Genomic DNA, 21,575 nt, shown 5'->3' with positions numbered 1-21,575 from the left:
CAAAGAAAGTGCTTGTGGTGGCATCACGGAATGTCTCCACAAGAATGAGAGTATAAAATCAAATCGTTGCTTCAGCTGGCATGGTTACATTGTTGTTTATTCTCTTGCCTATTGTTTTCATGCAGGAGTGAATAAATTTATCATTTATTAATTAATTTATCTGTGAGGAAGTTAATCTGACACAACATGTTTTCTATATTGGTGACCCCCCCCCCCCCCCCCAAAAAAAAAAAAAAAAAAAAAAAAAAAAAAAATAATTGCAAACATATACTATCACACGCAATGGATGACAGAGATAAACACTGGAAACTGGGATCAAGCCGGAGCAGAACTCACTTCTCAACACTGGGTGACCACTTACAACTATCAATTCGCTGGCAACAAAAGAAACAAAAGATGAAAACTCACAAGATGTGAATATATATGCTGTACCCAGAAATGTTAAGCTTCCCACACACTGCCCAATCCAACCATAGCTCTGGTTCTAACAAGCTGACTGTATATTTCAAAAGTATAGGGCATCCAATAACATTGATAAATTTAATATAGTGGTTTTACATATGGTCTTAGAAGTGACAGAAGAAATAAAAGAAACTTTGTCACAGTAAAGTTATGCTGCACAAAGGGCAGCTCTCATACAGTGTTAGTGTCACCAGAGTTGCAATTACAAACAATTTTCGCAGATGATAATCTGGGTGACAAGTATACTTCCAGCCAACATCTGCAGCTTCATTGTGGTACAAACAGACTTACCATTGTAAATCTCAGCAAAAAGGTAGACACTGTCACAAACAATGTAGGTGAAATTTCCACACATACAAAAATCCACCACAAGGGTAAAGTGGAATTCAGAGGACATAACGCATGCACCGACATTAAGAGACTTTTAGTGCAAAAACATATGCTTATTCTCGAAAGTGAAAAATGCCTTTGCTGGGCAGGGCAATACTTCAGAAATGGACAAAGGAATTTACATGCAAACCATATATTCTCGAAGATGTCTTGTGTTTATTAAAGGCTAAGTCAAATACTTGTACTACCCAAGAGAGAGAAGCAGTTTTGACAGTTGATGAAACAAATGTTGTGAAAAAGAAAGTTACTACTCACCATATAGTGGAAATGCTGAGTCGCAGACAGGCACAACAAAAACACTGTCAGAAATAAAGCTTTCGGCCAGTAAAGGCCTTCGTCAAAAATAGGCAAAAAAACACACACATACAGTCCAATCTTCAAGTCTGCCTGATCCATGGGTTATGAAAACAGTGGAAACAACCACTATATTATGATTTTGACACAATTACAGCTAGTGGTTTGCTTGAAAGTATCATTAAGGCTAGCCCACCTGGTCTGACGCGCTGCTTCCCAAGCGGGAAGGCATGCCAGTCCTCGGCACGAATCTGGCCAGCAGATTCATGTCAAGGTCCAGTGTGCCGGCTAGCCTGTGGATGGTTTTTAAGGCGATTTCCATCTACCTCAGCAAATGCAAGCTGGTTCCCCTTATTCCACCACAGTTACTCCATCTCGTCGATTGCTGCGCAAACAGTCTCCACGTACTCTTTCACCACACACAATACAATCATAGAAGTCATCATAGTATCCCAGGAGGAATTATTTCATTTGAATAACTGTACAGAAAGTTTGTTGGAAAAGTAAGAAGAGACTGCAGCCTCATAAAGCGAGCCTGGATGAATTCCAACAGAGTCGTTATAAAGTGGAAGGAAGAGGGATGTAGGAAAAGGACTGACAACATTTAGGAAATGGGAAGAGATCCTTTTCGTTAACGTTTGTGTGTGTGTGTGTGTGTGTGTGTGTGTGTGTGTGTGTGTGTGTGTGTGTGTGCTTTCTCCCTCTGCTGTTTGATGCAGAGAAATACATTGCATGCTGTATTACATTTAAGTGCCAAAACACTGATAAATCACTAGGTTGTTCAGCAACAAAAAGTGAAGTAGGAGAGAGTAATGCAGAGTGGATATCAACTACATCTTGTGGTGATTTTTACTCTCCAATGCCAGCATGGACTAAAAGTCTTGCAGTCTGAAGAAGAATTTGCTGCTTTTCATGGAAACAGAGTATGCAAACAAAATACAGTCAAAAATTCTCAGTGCTCTATTTTGAAACAAAAGTAACCTGAGACTCATGACACAGTTTTTACTCTTTATGAAAGAATGAGAACATTTATAAGGATTCAGTATCTGAATCAAGATGCGAACAATGAAGAAATGTCCCACAAGGAGGAAGCAGCTGTGGATTATATTTCCATCCAGTAAATGACTATAGAAATCTGAAACGTTCTTCATTAACATCTGCTTCTTGATAAAATGAGCAAGATATTTTTCATCTTAATTAACATTTATTTAATCCTAATGCATAATACATCTATCATGCCACTTTATTTGATTTGTCCAACTGCGTACTGAACAAAACCGAAAGTAAAATGAATGAGTAAAATGCCACAGCACCTGTGGTGTGGCACATTTGCCATATAATCACACTGCTGCATTGCGTTACACAGCCTCACCTTAACATCAGGGGGCTCCAGCAATTAGCAAGCTTTTTGTCAGAATGCCTCCCCAATTTTAGTATTCTCCACTTCAGTAGAGCAGCATGTCCAACACCTGCAGCAGCTTTTCACTGCCTACAAGAGTATGACATAATTATTAATAAAAATAAGTATGAATTGGCAAAGCACGAGGTTAAATTCCAAGGCTACTTCGTCTCACAGTAGAACCTGTCACCACCACCCAAGCAAATTTAAGCAGTATAATAGATGCCCCTTCCAACAACTGACAAGGGGCTCTGCAGATTCCTCGGAGTGTAGAATTATTATTGACATCACCCGCTTGACCTACTTGCCACCCAAAACCACCCCACGACATTATTCAAAATACTACAAGAAATCATAATATACTCTAGAGTCCAGAGGCTGTAGCAGCTTTCCATGACCTAAGGAAACATCTGTAATAAGCAATGCCAAACTGTAGTGAGCACAGCTCTTTAACAAAAGGTGAATGGCAAGTGGCAGCCACTCACGTTCTTTTGTAATAACTTAAAACATCAGTAGCAAAAGTGGACTGCTATTGATCAAGAATTGCTTGCTACTCACTTAACTGGGAAATATTTCCAGCACTCTGTCAAGGAGTGATACTTCATAATTTTTATGGACCACAAGCCACCACCATCTTTCAGCAAGAGAGTCCACTCAGATCAAGTATATCGCACAGTTTACAGCTGATATGGGTCCCACAACAGGAGAAAACAATCTTGTCACATATTTCCTATCCCAGAACTGTGCCGGTTTAATCACCAAATTAAGTGGGCATACTCTTACACTGTCATATAGGAGCAGCAAACAGCATTGTGGCTCAGATATTTGTCAGTTTGGAGTGTGCAGGACAGAACTCTGCGCAATGTAGCAAAGGGGAGGCAGTGGCCCTACATACCAGAACAATATCGCTGTGAGGCTTTCAACAACCTGTGCAACCTAGCCAAACCAGCAATCCCAGTCACAGCCAAGATTCTATCTGACAAATCTGTATGGCCCAGAGTGAAATCTTATTGCACATACCAGATATATCAGTGTAATAAGATCAGTAGGCATGTGTTTGCACTGATCACTCACTTTCCATAAGAATCAGTAAGATTTTCACATATACATGTGGCCATAATAGGCCCGCTTCCATATTGTTCAGGACAACTGTATTTACTCACGATCACTCGTCATTTTACCAGGTGGCTGTAAGTCATCCAAACCCACGACATATCTGCCAAGAAAGTCAAGATAGCATTAGTGCACTCATGGTTCTGCAGGTTTGGCATTACACTAAACAGAATCACAGAATGTGAGAGGCAACCACCACATGCTCAAAAATGCCCTAATGTGTGGCCCCTCATTGTGGTCCAAATTACTGCCTCCGATCATGCTAGGATTGAGAATGACAGGGAAGGAGGAAATACCACACTCTCCTGCACAATTAGTCTAAGACTAGCAGCTGTGAGTTCCAGAAGACTTAATCACTCCAGCTTCCCCATAGCTGGTTGCTCCTGAGCTATGTACACAGTTTGTGCAACAACTCAAAGCTAGAGTGAAGAATATTCAGCCTATCAATCCTGTCAGACATGGAGACTGGATGGTGTTTGTGCATGAAGATGCACAGAAGACAACCCACATGTGGCTCAGGGATGGTGCACTGTACCCCCTACTCATTTTCCAGTACTATAGACCCTACAGGGCAGTCTCCAGAGGAAGCCACAATTTCAGAATTAAGAACAGCGAACAGGAGACAGTTTCAATAGAGTGGCTCAAACCACGTATGTCTACGAGTGTCCTTGCCTTACTTAGCCTATGACATCACACTTCAACATGGAGGCTAACACTTCTGCAGGCAATCTCACTAAACCCTGCACCAGTAGAGGACACCAAAGTGACACCCACAGAGCAAGCGCAGCCCATAATTGTGTCAGCCATCTCTATGAGAACTGGCGGACAAGTCAAGTTCAAGTTTAAGTTCCTCAATATACCGGGCAATCGTTTTCAAACCCAGAGGGGCTGATGTGGCAGCAGCATCACAGACCAACTTTGGCACAAATGTGCGAAGTTCACTGATTATAAAATAGAACCATTGCTTCATTTGACATAGTTACACTGTATGTTCTCTTTCCTACTGCTTCTCACGCAAAAGTGAATAAATGTTATCAGTTATTAACTCTGCTTATTTATGAGAAAATTATCTGCCATACCAACTTTTCCACAGACTCAACAAAATGATGATAACAACATGATAAATTAAAGACATGAAAATATAAATGGCCAATCAATTAATTAAACATCAAGGAACATCAATACCACTAAAATTTCTAGGAGTGAGTAAGATCAAGGATATTCTAAAAATTAAGATTTTTACATATGTGCAGTATTTATGGGTTAACTCAGTAACCCAGTAGCACTGTTAACAGTTCCAAGCCCTGACATAGAAGGTGGGTTGGCAAGTCAAGAGACTCCAGAAATATTTATTTATTTATTTATTTATTTATTTATTTCCAATTCTAATGATCCTGGTTGTATCAAGGGTGAGCAATTACTACAAACCAAAAATCTAGCTTTACAAGCAGTATGGCATAATTAAAACAAATTATTACCACAAGCGGCACATATTGAGGAATTTCATGAAAGTCCAAGCATTTTGAATTCCTAAAGAATCTCAAAAGCTTCTTAAAAACTTTTAACTCGTTAGTACAAGGCAGTAAGATGAAATAAATGAAGCTCTTCAAGAAAACAAGGCTCTAGTACTAGCACTGCTGTGTACTGTACTCACTTTAAATGCAATGATTCTCCCCTCCCTCATCTCCCAAAAAATTGGTCTTCCGAGTGGTTCAGTGCAGTGTGCCAACTTCTTCATCCCAAAGTAGCATTTGCACCCAATTATATGTTGGACATATTCCAATCTCTGTCTTTTAGTACAGTTTTTACTCTACAGCTCCCTCTAGCATCATCAAAATTATTCCCTGGTGTCTTAACACATGACCTATCATTACTTCTGGTTTGTTCTTTGCATATGTTCCTTTCCCTGCCGATTCTGAAGAGAATTGGTGAATTCCTTGTCAGTTCACCTACACTGCCTGAAAAAAAAAAAGTGTGAAGCGTCCAGAAGACATGGTCAATATAACTTTATACACACATATGCCATCGGCAGGTGTGAAAACTGTTAGAGCTGCAATTCCCTGCAACAGGTTTAACAGCCATCCAAGTGCATTAGGGCTATACCCGATCTCATAGGATATATAAGAAGCATGAACAGTATCAGGTGTTTAGTAACACTTGTGTGACTAGTGTCATCAACACCTGGTAGAGTTTGAAAGAGGCCAAACTGTGGGTCCCCATTGGCCAGCTGGTCAAATCATGCAATATTCAGATTTGTGAGGCACCCAGATGTGACAGTGGCCCAATACTGGACTGCTTGGTAATCTGAGGGCAGGGATAATGGTCATTGCAACTGTTACCAACCTTCTGTTCAAAAGTAAAGATAAGATTTCCCCTTTAGAACAGAGTGGAATTCATAGAATTTCCTGCAATCTGTGTGGCAAATTGTATGAAGGTCAATCAGGTAGGGCTATAACTATTAGACTGACTGAGCATGAACAGGGTTGCCACAAGTTTCCCCATGTGAAATTCACTGATATTTCCCTGGTTTCCACTCAAGTTTTAGGATTTTCTTTCTGACAAGTTTTGACATCTCAATGGTAAGTTACGACGTTCACTGACGATCTGTTTTTGCAGTTACGGTAAAAGAAACAATAGTGCAAATGAGGAAATATCTAAAAAACTTACAAGCAGATGGTATTCCCTGATGTGAGCAAAAATCTTTAGTACAAACATCAACATCTTTTGATATGAACAGTTTTTAGATGGAGAAAGCAAGCCAAATGGTATATGTGTTTCATTAAGACCACTGATGTTATTTTATTTCAATAATACAAAACACATTTGGTGACAAAAATACATATTTCCTTGGAGTTGCAAGACAGATTTAAAATACTTTCACTAATTTCAGAAATAACCTCAGAAAAAGTAAGCCTTTTGGAAGAAGTGTATGAGGCAGGGAATAACTGTATAAACCAACACTGTAGCTGACCACCAATAAAATGCTGGTCTACTATGTTCTTTATTGTCAGTTATTACCCACTGTATTATATCTATTATTTTACAGGTATTGCTTGATTTTCCTTTCGAGAAATGTATGGGCACACAATGTACAAACTGCCAGTGACTGACTCAATTTTCTTCTTCTTGTCATCCATACTTTCTAACATATTAAGTGCTTTTGAAGTGCCAAATGTACTAGAACAAATAACATGTCTATAAAATGCCACACTGTACAACACATGTATGGTGGGACAGTTGCAATTCTTGAAATCAATCATCTACATCTACATTTATACTCCGCAAGCCACCCAACAGTGTGTGGCGGAGGGCACTTTTCATGCCACTGTCATTACCTCCCTTTCCTGTTCCAGTCGCGTATGGTTCGCGGGAAGAACGACTGTCGGAAAGCCTCCGCGTGCGTTCGAATCTCTCTAATTTTACATTCGTGATCTCCTCGGGAGGTATAAGTAGGAGGAAGCAATATATTCGATACCTCATCCAGAAACGCACCCTCTTGAAACCTCGACAGCAAGCTACACCGCGATGCAGAGCACCTCTCTTGCAGAGTCTGCCACTTGAGTTTGCTAAACATCTCCGTAACGCTATCACGCTTACCAAATAACCCTGTGACGAAACGCGCCGCTCTTTTTTGGATCTTCTCTACCTCCTCTGTCAACCCGACCTGGTATGGATCCCACACTGTTGAGCAATACTCAAGTATAGGTCGAACGACTGTTTTGTAAGCCACCTCCTTTGTTGATGGACTACATTTTCTAAGGACTCTCCCAATGAATCTCAACCTGGTACCCGCCTTACCAACAATTAATTTTATATGATCATTCCACTTCAAAACATTCCGTTCGCATAGTCCCAGATATTTTATAGAAGTAACTGCTACCAGTGTTTGTTCCACTATCATATAATCATACAATAAAGGATCCTTCTTTCTATCATCACTCAAAGCCTCTGGCCTGCTGAGGAGCACTGCAGTCCTGGATCCACAGAATTACTACGAAAATCTGCTGCATTGCACCACACACAGACAGACCTGGCCTGGCCTGGCCTGGCCTGTGGCAGGTCAGTGAGACTAGATCCGACAGGTATGATCTGTTCCTTAATGGGAACCGAATGGCTTCAGATCGGCAGGCCCAATCCATTACAGATACCTGCAGAAACAGTCTGTTGTTTTAGTCTGTTGCAGAAATCCCTTGTGTGGCCAGCTACTCACGAGCCACAGACATAATGTCAATAAAATGATACCATGGGGATCAATCCATGCAACAGATAACCTGTTCAAATACTCTGAGAATCAATAATAATGAGGATAGGTAGCAACTCACCATAAAGGTGATTGCTGAGCAGACAGGCATGTAGGAAAGACAATCATTCTCTCTCCACTAAATTTTCGGCTATAGCTTTTGTCAGAAAAAGAGAGTGCACACACATTCACTTAAGACACAATTCGTGCACACATGACCACTGTCCAAGGCCACTGCATCTACAGTCTCCGAGAATCAGATCCAAACAAGCCGTTCCTCATGCCTCCCATCGGCAGCTGCTAGGCTAGTGACAAGAAGTGGTGACAGCACTGACTGCAAGCTGAGGGGAGTGCTAGGAAGGGGAGAAAAGCAGTAGTAATGAGGGAGTAGGGAAGTGGCACACATACTCGACTGCACCCAGCCACCAACTATGCAAGACACCTCAGTAAACAAACCATTTCATCTACTGAGACAAAAATGAGATTTTCCCAGGGTTTTTTTTCCAAATTTCCCTGATGTGTGTGAAATTCCCTGATATTCCACGATTTCCCTTATTTCCCAAACCTGTGGCAACCCTGATGAAATGAGTTGGAGACAGAGAAAGAAAGATTCCACATTTGTTGAACATGCTCTGAAAGAAAGTAATTCTTATGGTGTGAAATGTGATGTTCTGCATAAAGGAAATAAAGGGAGAAAAGTAGCATTACTTGGAATTCTGGCTATTAATACATCCTGATCTGGTTCTTAATGAACATACACAGGTCCATTACACACCTTTATTAAAGTAGCAGCCTGTTGTTATTCCTCCCACCATTAGCTAATAAGCTTGTTATAACTGTTCCATACCCACTTTCCACATATATCTTTCTTCCACTTTCTTTATTCAGTCTGTTCAACACATTCACCAGATTGTCCTTGCCAGTACTCACTTGCACAACATTTCTGTATTATACACAACATAGTTTTAATATTTGAATATATTGTAATATAAGATTTATTTGTTCAGTGTCTCTCTAGGTATTACACCATGTTGTGTTTTGTATCTCTAATATGTATAGAATGCCACATACTGTTGCAAAGCGTTCTTTTGTACAGCTATAAACTCTCACTTAAATAGTGTGGAATACCTATTCAGCATTAAGTTACGTGATGAAGGCCTAACAAGCCAAACGCCAGTTCATGACAAACTAATAAATACTATTGTGGCATGTTAATATTTTGCATTTGAGTTATTAACAGTCTCAGAGACTACTTCTTCAGATTAAGGCCAATGTTGTAGACCAACAGACTTCTCTTTGCCAAGAATGCCCTTTTTTTCCAGTGCTGTTTACATCTGCTTTGTTTTACCTGTCATGTGTTACTTTGTTTCCAATGTAAAATTTTAGTATCAAATGTATATTGCTTTTGAAGAGCAAAGCCCAAAAGGAGTCAGTTTCACACTACACAGCCATGAATGACAAACTGTTTACCAACCACACACTGCATAAAACTAAACACACATTAATTAATGCCTACACTCCAACAAATGATGAAAATCAGAAGGACCTGGAAAAAAACACAAATTCTGACCTTAAAACATCATGCGAAGATTCAACTGTTTGATTGTAATATAATAGTTGTATTGGAAGAGAAGAACAGATACAGAATTAAGCTCCAATGGACATGTGCAATAGCTCTTTGAGTTATGTGATAATCATAACTTTCTAACACTCAAGCACTTTAATCATCTGGCCACAAGTCAAAGAACATGGCAATCACCAAACTCAATAACAGGAGTTCTCCAAATAGATTATCTTGTTATATCTCAAGGGCAAAGTCTGCAAGTAAATGTCAGAATCAAAAATGGTATATGGACTGACTGACCAAAATGTTCAGGTCTATCTCTCTTTACCAGGATTATGGAAGCTTACTTGTGAAAAAGCAATAGATTTTTATATAACACCATAATAAATATGTGGTAGAAAAAAAGCCAGAGGACTGAATTATGTATATTTTAAAAAGATACACAGTTCCATCAAGTGTCATGTGTTACATAACATGCATACAGAAATGGGGACAACAATTAACAGTAACAATTTGTGAGGGTAACTTTGACTAACACCCTGTCCAAAATAAAATTTTGAAAATGTTACTCTAAACTGATTGGAATCAAAACAGGGCTCTGACAGCAGGATGGACCTTCACCAATCTTACTTCACTACACATTGGGAAAAATAATATATACAAAAACCATGTACATGTAAAGAAACTATGACTTCAGTACCAGCTTAAACCACTGTGGACATTCCCAGTGATTTAAATCAAAAAAGCAAGCACACATTAACTCCAGCATCTTGTGCTATGAAAACACAGCTATAATGTTACAAGATTTTGAAATAGTAAGAGAACAATTAATGTGCTGAAAGTTCCCACACAAACAGGATTTCACAGATAGATTTGATAAAAGAAAGAGGAGGAGAAGAAAAAGAAAGCAAGCCAAAGATGGTGACCAATATAACCAAGTCAAATGTCAGACACAGGACAAGAAAATGTGTTAGCATCTGGGCAAATGGACTGAAGCCAAAAAGGAGAGGCAGAAAAATGGAAATCGATTTACAAACCATGTGAAGTATTTAAAAACGGGCTTTCAGATAAATACCAGTATTCATCAGTACAACAGTGTCTTCAAACCAGTGCATCTAAGTGTCTCATTCACTCTGCAAAACGTTTCTTGATTAATCAGAATGAAGAATTAAAAAATCTTGCACAATATACTGGGCCCACATTACTAATGAAAATGGAATCTACACAAAAATTTAACAATAAGCATATAACCTACAATAGACAAAATTACAGTACAGTGCATAAACGCAAAGTTAATCTTTATGGCCACATACAAAGAAATGAACAACTTCAGATGGGTGAAGGATGGATGCAGTATTTCTGACTCAATTGTTTCAAGTTTTTAAGTTGTTACTTTCAATGTGTGAAAACACACATTTCAAAATTCAGAAGATTATAACAACATTACAATAGTGAGCACATTTCAGATGGATGCTAAAGCACATTAGCTTTCAACCTCAACCTATACTGCTATACAATCTCTCTTGGTTCCCTTTTCCCTATTTATCATTATTATGTTACAGGGTGTTTCAAAAATGACCGGTATATTTGAAAGGGCAATAAAAACTAAATGAGCAGCGATAGAAATACACCGTTTGTTGCAATATGCTTGGGACAACAGTACATTTTCAGGCAGACAAACTTTCGAAATTACAGTAGTTACAATTTTCAACAACAGATGGCGCTGCGGTCTGGGAAACTCTATAGTACAATATTTTCCACATATCCACCATGCGTAGCAATAATATGGCGTAGTCTCTGAATGAAATTACCCGAAACCTTTGACAACGTGTCTGGCGGAATGGCTTCACATGCAGATGAGATGTACTGCTTCAGCTGTTCAATTGTTTCTGGATTCTGGCGGTACACCTGGTCTTTCAAGTGTCCCCACAGAAAGAAGTCACAGGGGTTCATGTCTGGCGAATAGGGAGGCCAATCCACGCCGCCTCCTGTATGTTTCGGATAGCCCAAAGCAATCACACGATCATCAAAATATTCATTCAGGAAATTAAAGACGTCGGCTGTGCGATGTGGCCGGGCACCATCTTGCATAAACCACGAGGTGTTCGCAGTGTCGTCTAAGGCAGTTTGTACCGCCACAAATTCAAGAAGAATGTCCAGATAGCGTGATGCAGTAATCGTTTCGGACCTGAAAAATGGGCCAATGATTCCTTTGGAAGAAATGGCGGCCCAGACCAGTACTTTTTGAGGATGCAGGGACGATGGGACTGCAACATGGGGCTTTTCGGTTCCCCATATGCGCCAGTCCTGTTTATTGACGAAGCCGTCCAGGTAAAAATAAGCTTCATCAGTAAACCAAATGCTGCCCACATGCATATCGCCGTCATCAATCCTGTGCACTATATCGTTAGCGAATGTCTCTCGTGCAGCAATGGTAGCGGCGCTGAGGGGTTGCCGCGTTTGAATTTTGTATGGATAGAGGTGTAAACTCTGGCGCATGAGACAATACGTGGACGTTGGCGTCATTTGGACCGCAGCTGCAACACGGCGAACGGAAACCCGAGGCCGCTGTTGGATCACCTGCTGCACTAGCTGCGCGTTGCCCTCTGTGGTTGCCGTACGCGGTCGCCCTACCTTTCCAGCACGTTCATCCGTCACGTTCCCAGTCCGTTGAAAGTTTTCAAACAGATCCTTTATTGTGTCGCTTTTCGGTCCTTTGGTTACATTAAACCTCCGTTGAAAACTTCGTCTTGTTGCAACAACACTGTGTTCTAGGCGGTGGAATTCCAACACCAGAAAAATCCTCTGTTCTAAGGAATAAACCATGTTGTCTACAGCAGACTTGCACGTTGTGAACAGCACAAGCTTACAGCAGAAAGACGACGTACAGAATGGCGCACCCACAGACTGCGTTGTCTTCTATATCTTTCACATCACTTGCAGCGCCATCTGTTGTTGAAAATTGTAACTACTGTAATTTCGAAAGTTTGTCCGCCTGAAAATGTACTGTTGTCCCAAGCATATTGCAGCAAACGGTGTATTTCTATCGCCGCTCGTTTAGTTTTTATTGCCGTTTCAAATATACCGGTCATTTTTGAAACACCCTGTATCATTCTTCATTTAATAATTTTCTCTCTTCACATTTTCTAACCCATCTTTATCTCCTTTCCACTTTCACTAGATTTCAGGAAATTTTATCTGCTTCCTCTCCAAAGCTGTTTCATTTTGTTTTCCATTATGGGCTAAACACCCATTTCTATTACCGACAAAAATTAATATGATAGTGAGAAGGAAAACATAACTGGTCGAAACTATGATTCTTATTAGTTACAAAGCCAATACTTTTGAATACTTTAAGTAAACTGTATAAATGTCTTTCCAGACAACAGATTATACTTTAAAGAAAGCCATATGTAGGAATGAAAGTCCTACTCTCTATAATGTGACACTATTATTGCTACAAGCTGAAACTTCACAGCCTGTATATCTCCATCTTCTAGCCTTCTAAATGTTTTATTCAACACACCTTTGGAAACAGAGCCAGTAGCTGCTGACTGTTGATTCTGTGCTCGTCTTGAACCTCGTCCACTATTACCCCTGCCAGCAGTTCTTGGTGGGCTACCCGAAGAGCTGCAGCGACTGGGTGGTGAAGACGTGCCGCGCATCATGTTTTCGTCCACTGGCAGATTGGACATGTCAGTATCCACTGCCGCTGGACCGCAGTTCTCAGGACTAACTCCAGCTTCAATCATCAGCACCTTTGGGGAGAAAAAAAGTAAACTTCAGAATGAAACAATCTGATTAGCAAGTGTTCTATAAAAATCATATATGCAATTAAACATTTGAAAACAGAGTTGTGGAAGGTGGATCCTGTGTTTTTCCCCTAAATTCGAAAGTAAAAGACAGAAAAGTGCCCTCAAAATATTAAAGTATTGCTAAAGTGACCAAAACTAACTCCTATATGTAAATTTTCCAACATTACATGCAACAATATGCTGCTTAATGATAGCAAATGTCAAAATCTGAATATACAGATGACTGTGGCAAACAATACTATTGAAAAATCAGTAGTAATTATTCTCATGATATTTGGAGGCAGCAGAAACAGTTAAGTATTACTTCACTCACATTGAATGGGTGTCAAATGCATGTAATATTCCAAATGATTGAATCAGCTGACGTGAAATGGAACAATTAGTTTTCTTAATTTCAACACCATATATTACCCAATCGTAATCACAAGAGATCATCCACTGCAAAAGACTTGAGGTTTCCTGCACAAGAATACTCAGCAGGATCAAACTTGCATGAAATTAAAACCTAATTTGATAACATTGTCAGAAGCCCTAGCAATATTTTTACTTTCTTAAGAAGTCAGCAAAATTTACTGCTATGCGTTTCATGAATATCTAATTCAGTTTGGACCTTTCTCTTTCTACAATCACAGATACATGCACTTGTGAGCTCACCCTCCAAGTTTCTCACATGTGCCACCTTTCATCTGATGACCAAATGAAAAACTGAAGTGCTCCCAAAAATTCTTTCTATGGAGGTACAGGGTATATATGTGGATAGGGGAGGGGTGGGGGGGGGGGGGGGGGGGGGGTTGCACCGAGCATAACATAACTCATCTTGTGTAAAAGAAAATTTACTTTGAAAGCAATGTTTCTCAAATCACCATTCACAGTATTTTCCCTAGATCTGTTGGCAATGTAAAGAGCTGTGATGTAACACTCACTGAAACGAGACCCACGAGAAAGACGCCTCGGAAGTAGTTTGTTGTTACAAAGTATTACTTACCCTTTGACATAATTTGCTCTCGGCAGATGCTTGTGTGTGTTTTGCTGTTGTAAATGGTGCATTTTCTTTTCAACTAAAATTTTGTTCTAGTGTTACTCTCTTGTTAATGTTTTACTGCTAATTTAAAAAAATTACCTGAAAACCAAGCCAATGAAATATTCCTGGAATTCTAAAAAAATCCCATATTTTTCCCAGAATCCTCCCAGATGAATAAATTCCCAGGTTTTTCTCAAATTTCCCAGTAGTCCCAGGGTGTATACATCCTGAAGTCATACTGAAGTATTCCTTTAGGAGCAGCATTAAAATGCTTCATTTCCTTAGTTTGTAATGTGTGTCTGAAGGGCAAAGACTTCATATGCAGCTTTATCAAATAAATAACGCACAGAAATTTTAGAAGGTCACATATTTTTTCCATCGATGTCCTGTGGAATTTTGTCTTTAGTAGTAACTGGCAGATGCAGGTGCTCCATTTTTGTGAAACACTGTGGGGACCTATGAATGCACTTTTATATACTCCAATACAGTTATCTTTTGGAATCACAACATATTCAAAGAAACACATTTTTTACAAATTTCCTGACCTCAAAGCCTGTTTTTTTAAGAAGTCTCTCAAAGCCTGTTTTTTTTTAAAGAAGTCTCTGTTTACAATCTGTGGCAACAATGAGTCCTTGCAGACAATTAACATGAAATTTCATCCTCAGTTCTCCATTCTGTTCTGACTCCTGTACGCAATCACAAAACAATTTCAAAATTCTTCAATATTTTCACACGCTTGCATGATCACGAGTGCAAAATTTTTAAGATATTTCACTGAAAGCAAGATTTTAAAAACATGTCTATCAGCACAATTACTAAGGCCTCATGATTTTTAAAAATAAACTTTTCAATAAAGTCATTTTCTTCTATTGGGGACCAATATAAATCATAGAGAAAATAAATGAAAACACCAAACAATTGTTTCTCACACCGTCATATAAGAAGCTGGTAAATTTGAGTAACTTTTTGGCAATGTGGGCAGGAACCATAGAAATAATTAATGGCCAAAATTATCACAGTAACTTTCAAGTACTGCATGTCCACAATCTCCTGAAGGACCTCTACAGAATGACAGAAATTTGTTTCTCAAGACTGTGATTCTTGTCAGTCCTATTGATCAGTAACAAAATTATCTTTTTCTGTTGTCATTCAGCAAAATTCAATAAAATACTCAATAAATGAAGAACTGAGAGATAGAAAAACAAGTTTCACACGTGTCTCTACAAATAAAGAAAACAACATTCACTGATGTCATCATATTACACATTCATTCTTAAAACAGCCTTTCAAAGCAGAACAGGTGTATCAAAGGTAGTGTGCTCTGCAACTGGTAAATGCAGTTCTATCACAATGTCCCTTAATAATACAGGTGACAATTAACAGATGGGAATATAAGGAGGAATGAGATTGAAATGATATCCAAAACATGAGAAAAACTAATACCCTGTTGAATTGAACTGAGTTCACTTCAAACCATGGTTACATTGACCCGGAATACTTTCTCATTTTAGACAGACTAGTACACCAAGGTAACTGCATCATGTTGCTCATTTAGGGTAGTAGCCAAATAGTGCCAATACTTTGATCTCTAACAACTCACCCACCAAAGGATATTTGTCAACAGTCTGTAATCACTTCACTGGTATTTCAGAACTGTTGTCAACATACAGAGAAAAATTAATCCCAACATATAGATAAAAATATTAATCAGCGAAAGAAAACCACACATCCACAAAATGTGACAACATTACCTGCCTACGGCGCTGTAGCCTCACAAGTGATTCCTCTTTAAGTTTTTTCAAACGTAAAATGCTGTTCCACTCATGTTCCTTGGCACGTGCCAATGCCGCCAGAGCACCAATCTCACGTCTCAACCGCTCTGCAAGCTGTCGCAGTTCTATGTCCTCATTGCTGCCACCATGGCCTCCACCACCACTGCCCCCAGCAACTGCACTCACAGCCTCTCTTAATGACCGTTCTCGTTCCCACTCTTCCTCCTCTTCAAGCTCCTCCACCTCAACCTAAATAATAAAAGAACAATAGTGCTTGTTGGAATATCAACAATATTATGGAAAGGCTAAGTTGCTACTCACTTTAAAGATGACACATTGAGCTGCAAACAGAAAAAAAAAAGAAAAAAAAAAACTTGTGTATGAGCTTTCAGTCGAAGCATTTTTCAGGAAAGAAAAACACACACACACACACACACACACACACACACACACACACACACTAGCGTTCATGTGTGGGTGAAGTGTGCCTGCTTGTGCGAATGTGTGTATGTGTATTCGTTTCTGAAGAAGGCTTTCACCAACAGCTCGTATGCAACAATCTTTTCATTGCGCCTGCATGCAGTGCAGTGTTTCGTCTTTACAGTGAGTAGCAGTCCATCCTTTTCATAATTTCTTAAAAAATAAAAGATGCATAGAAGAATCATACACTGCATTTTCCATGTGAAAGACACATCAACAATATGAGAAAATATAAGAGAAAAAGCTATATTTCACAGTTTCCAATTATCACCACCACCACCAAATAGTAGCAGAAAAAAACAATGCAGTGGATAAAAAAGGATAGACAACTTAATTTTAGCTCAAGTTTTCAATATTCACAATAAATCAGCTGCCACTACCACTGTTGCTTTATACAACCTGCAATGTTATATATGCCTTCAAACACAATGCATGAGATTTTCATATTCTCTTGCACACACCATGCAAACTTTAGTCCTACAGAAAAAATGAACAGAAACTTTTTGTAGGAAATTTAGTATAGTTAAATTTTGTATTGGGTTACGTTTTTGGTAGAGGCTGTAGTTTTTGAGTTATTAAAGAAAAACTTACAAAAGTGACCATCAAACACATGCCCCACACTCACACTTGGCACTGACCAGTCGAAATTTCTAGAATGTTGCTCTTGGTACTCCCTCCTACCACTGTAAAAAATTTTGTGACTGCATAAATTATTTCCCTCATTCAACCTTTTCTGGTCTTCACTGACTAGCCTTATTGCGCCACTAGCTTAGTCAACCACATACAAACTGTAAAACTGACGTCTATGAAAATTTACCGAACAATTTTCGTACAGTGGTAGGGGAGAGTGCCACAATCATCATGCTAGAAAGCCTGATGCAAGGAATAAGTGTGTTTCAAGGTCACCTTTGTACGTGTTTCTTGAATAACTCTAGAACAATGACCTCCTGCAAAAATGTATTCCAGTACAAGCTTTAACTACATTCAATTTCCAGAAGGTCTGTTCATTTTTTCTGTAGGACTAATAGTCTGCACAGGGTAAGCGAGAGAATACGAGAATCTCGAACGTGGTTTTGAAGGCGAAATGTAACATTGCGGGTTGTATAAAGCAACAATGGTAGAGGCAGTTTAATCACCTGCACATCTGGTAATATGAATAAATTTTTCTAAATTCCTTGCCATTAAATAAATGTAATACACATTTGGTAGAGAGTTGAAATACACACACACCAAAAAAAGGTTTGCATCAGGATGATAGACGTTGACTGTGGATATTGTATCACAGACTTTGTCCCTTTGACTGTTCAGAGATGCCACTAAACTCGCCGAAAGATGTAAACAACCATGCATGAGCAGCGTCTATTAGATGGAGGGGGTCCGACAGCCAATCATTTCCAGTCATTCTACCAGGAAGGAGGTACATGGCTCGTATTGTATGTAGTTCAACTATACCTAGTCAGTCAATACCGCAGTTCGATCGCATCCGCATTGTTACTTTGTGCCAGGAAGAGCTCTCAACGTGGGAAGTGTCCAGGTGTCTCAGGGTGAACCAAAGCAGTGTTGTTTGGACATGGAGGAGATACAGAGAGATAGGAACTGTCGATGACATGCCTCGAAGCTGCTGAAGGGCTACTACTGCAATGGATGACTGCTACCTACGGGTTATGGCTCAGAGGAACTCTGACAGCAACGCCACATGTTCAATAATGCTTTTCGTGCAGTCACAAGACATCACGTTATGACTCAAACCGGGTGCAATAGGCTGCTTGATGAACAATTTCACTCCTGACATCCACGGCAAGGTCCGTCTTTGCAACAACAACACCATGCAGCACAGTACAGATGGGCCCAACAACATGCCGTATGGACTGCCCAGGATTGGCATCATGTTCTCTTCACCGATGAGTGTCACATATGCCTTCAACCAGACAATCGCCGGAGATGTGTTTGGAGGCAACCTGGTCAGGCTGAATGCCTTAGACACACTGTCCATTAAGCGCAGCAAGGTGGAGGTTCAAATGGCTCTAAGCACTATGGGACTTAACATCTGAGGTCACCAGTCACCTAGACTTAGAACTACCAACACCTAACTAACCTAAGGACAGAACACACACATCCATGCCTGAGGCAGGATTCGAACCTGCGACCGCAGCAGCAGCGCAGTTCTGGACTGAAGCGCCTAGAACCGCTCGGCCACAGCAGCCAGCCAAAGTGGAAGTTCCCTGCTGTTTAGGGGTGGCTTTATGTGGGGCGGACATACGCCGCTGGTGATCATGGAGGGCGCCGTAACAGCTGTACGATACGTGAATGTCATCCTCCCACTGATAGTGCAACCACATCACAGCATATTGGCGAGGCATTCGTCTTCGTGGATGACAATTCGCGCACATCTTATGAATGACTTCCTTCAGGATAACAAAATAGCTCAACTAGAGTGGCCAGCATGTTCTCCAGATATGAACCCTATCAAACATGCCTGGGATAGATTGAAAAGGGCTGTTTATGGACGACGTGACCCACCAGCCAATCTGAGGGATCTACGCCGAATCGCCATTGAGGAGTGGGACAATCTGGACCAACAGTGCCTTGATGAACTTGTGGATAGTATGCCAAGAATAATACAGGCATGCATCAATAGAAGAGTACATGCCACTGGGTATTAGAGTTACCAGTGTGTACAGCAATCTGGACCACCACTCTGAAGGTCTCACTGTATGGTGGTACAATGTGCAATGTGTGCTTTTCATGAGCAATAAAAAGGGCAGAAATAATGTTTGTGTTGATCTCTATTCCAATTTTCTGTACAGGTTCCGGAACACTCAGAATAGAGGTGATGCAAACCTTTTTTTATGTGTTTTTTTTATGTGTTTTTTTTAATTGTTTTTTCTTTATCTTGTAGCTACTACCACCTACTGTTAACAATTTTAACTTTCGTTTAATGACTGTTACAAATCTTAATGGACACTCAAGACAACTGGTCTCTCATATCTAACAGCCTAAGTAGCTCAAATTAACATTGTAACAGTATTTCTCAAGGGTTGTGCAGGGCTGCTATAAACGATTCATACATTTTCCCAAATATTACATTCGTAAATATGACTGATCCACAAATGGCACTGTAAACTCATCAAGTCTGCAATCAGCCTTAGCAAAGCTTCTACAAGCCTCTCTCTGGCCACCAACACAGATCCAAACAGTAGTCAAGTTCATTCCATACCTTACGTAGCAGCATCCTGTTAATGGTCCTCACAGCAGCACTGATGCATACTCTTAGCTGTTCCAATAATCTTGGCAGTGGGGTTGTGTAACAACCATCTATAATGTACTGCTAAGGGAGGAAGTGACAAAGCTTTAGGTAAGGTGACCTGAGGGGCCAAGTGAACAGTTTCACATCATCTTCACCATTATACCCAAACCAGTCGTGCAAAAGAAGATCATTTAGGTAGCAATGAGCATCAGTGCACCTATGTGGTAGTGCCCCTTCTTGTTGGAAGATGTAATTTTTGGAATTAGCAGTCAGTTGTGGAAACAACCACAACTGCAACCTATCAAAGTAAGCGGAACCCGTCACAGTTTTCTCACATAAGAAAACAGACCATATAGCTTTGTCGTCATTTTGTCAAGGCACTACACTCTTAACATTGACTGGTGGCCACAGTGCAAAATTCACAAGTTTGCAGTTCTATTCTTGCAGAAATCATATTTGTACTTTTAAAACTTTGGGAAAGATATAACTCTGACAATAAATGAACCATTTAGAGTAGCCCTGCATTAATAGCTGAATACCAGTGCAACGACTCACCTCTGGTATCCGAGGTTTCTTACGGTCGCTGCTGTCACTATCACTACTAGGTCTCTTGCGAGATGCTGCTGGACTTTCAGGCTGCTTGACGGATACTGTCTCAACAATTTTCTCCATGCCTGCATTTTCATCATCTAGTTCCTCCTTAAGTTCTTGCTTTAATTCCACAGGTTTTGCAGTGTTTTCTGAAACAAAGAAATAATTATGACATTTTGTAGAAAATATAAACAAACTGATCTTGGGTTTCTAGAACCAAGAAAGATTACAAATAATCATTTACTTTAAGATCTTTCTCTTACAACCAGGGAGGCTAATGACACACATAACTACTGAAGCAAGATCAGTCCTTACAAAATCTGAAGGGAAGGGTTAATACCCCCTAGAGGGGAAAATTGTTCTGTCTCCAATATTAAGTCAGTCTCCTGAACAATGCCCATGAGCTATTACAATATGATTTAATGAGTAACGATAAGGTGTCGAGTCACGACATGCAGAATTCCAAACCTTGTCACAAAACCAAGAAGAGGAAGAAGAGGTAGTGGGATGTTTTTTTAATTTATGGACAGAAACCGCAAATTTCCCTCTTACTAATTGTTCTATGATGACAAAATGATGAATCCTGTCTCCTGGTACTGGTGACAACAATGAAATATTCTACTACTGCCTGGGCAATGTCTAATCATTGAAGCAGTAAAAGGATGCATACCTCCTATTTCCACCTAAAATGCTCATAGTGGTCTCTTATTTAGCACAAGATTTGATGAAAAAAAATCTACTGTACTATCAGACTACTGTCAAACTTCACTGATATTTCTTCAATAAAGAAGAAGCAATTTGACCAACAGCACAAACTCTGAAACTCTGAGTGAGTGGGGGGAGGGGGGGGAGTGAGGGCACAGCATGTTATGTGCACTACCATTACCATACAAAATAAAAGGTTTTTTTTTTTTCTTCAGTATGAAGTCCCTGAATTAAAAAGGATTACTGAATTTAAGAAGTTCTGTTTTATAACGTATATAGAAATAATAATTATGTAAAACTAAGAACATGTCATTATAAATCAAAAGAAAACTAATTGTCAATTACTGCATATGAAATTAATTTTAAGCTGTTAATTTGTCTATGTTTGAAATCATAAATCCTACACAATGAAAATTGTTTCCTGGATTAATAAATAAATCAATCAATCAATAAAATATTCCTTAAAGGAGAACTAAAAGATG

General features: G+C 39.6%; 1 protein-coding gene across 1 annotated transcript in view; it reads right to left on the bottom strand.

Moving 5' to 3' along the window:
* Positions 1–21,575, bottom strand: part of LOC124595214 (actin cytoskeleton-regulatory complex protein PAN1-like) — a 553,071-nt gene that overhangs the window by 22,311 nt on the left and 509,185 nt on the right. Inside the window, exons 3-5 of the mRNA XM_047133859.1 lie at positions 20,353–20,537; positions 16,050–16,319; positions 12,989–13,220 (exon numbers count right to left, since the gene is read on the bottom strand). Coding sequence (XP_046989815.1) covers positions 12,989–13,220; positions 16,050–16,319; positions 20,353–20,537 — 687 coding nt within the window. The remainder of the gene's footprint in view (positions 1–12,988; positions 13,221–16,049; positions 16,320–20,352; positions 20,538–21,575) is intronic.

Source organism: Schistocerca americana, chromosome 1 (assembly GCF_021461395.2).
Source record: "Schistocerca americana isolate TAMUIC-IGC-003095 chromosome 1, iqSchAmer2.1, whole genome shotgun sequence".
NCBI classification, from domain to species: domain Eukaryota; kingdom Metazoa; phylum Arthropoda; class Insecta; order Orthoptera; family Acrididae; genus Schistocerca; species Schistocerca americana.
Note: the sequence above shows the minus strand (reverse complement) of the source record. Positions and strands in the feature narration are given on the sequence as shown.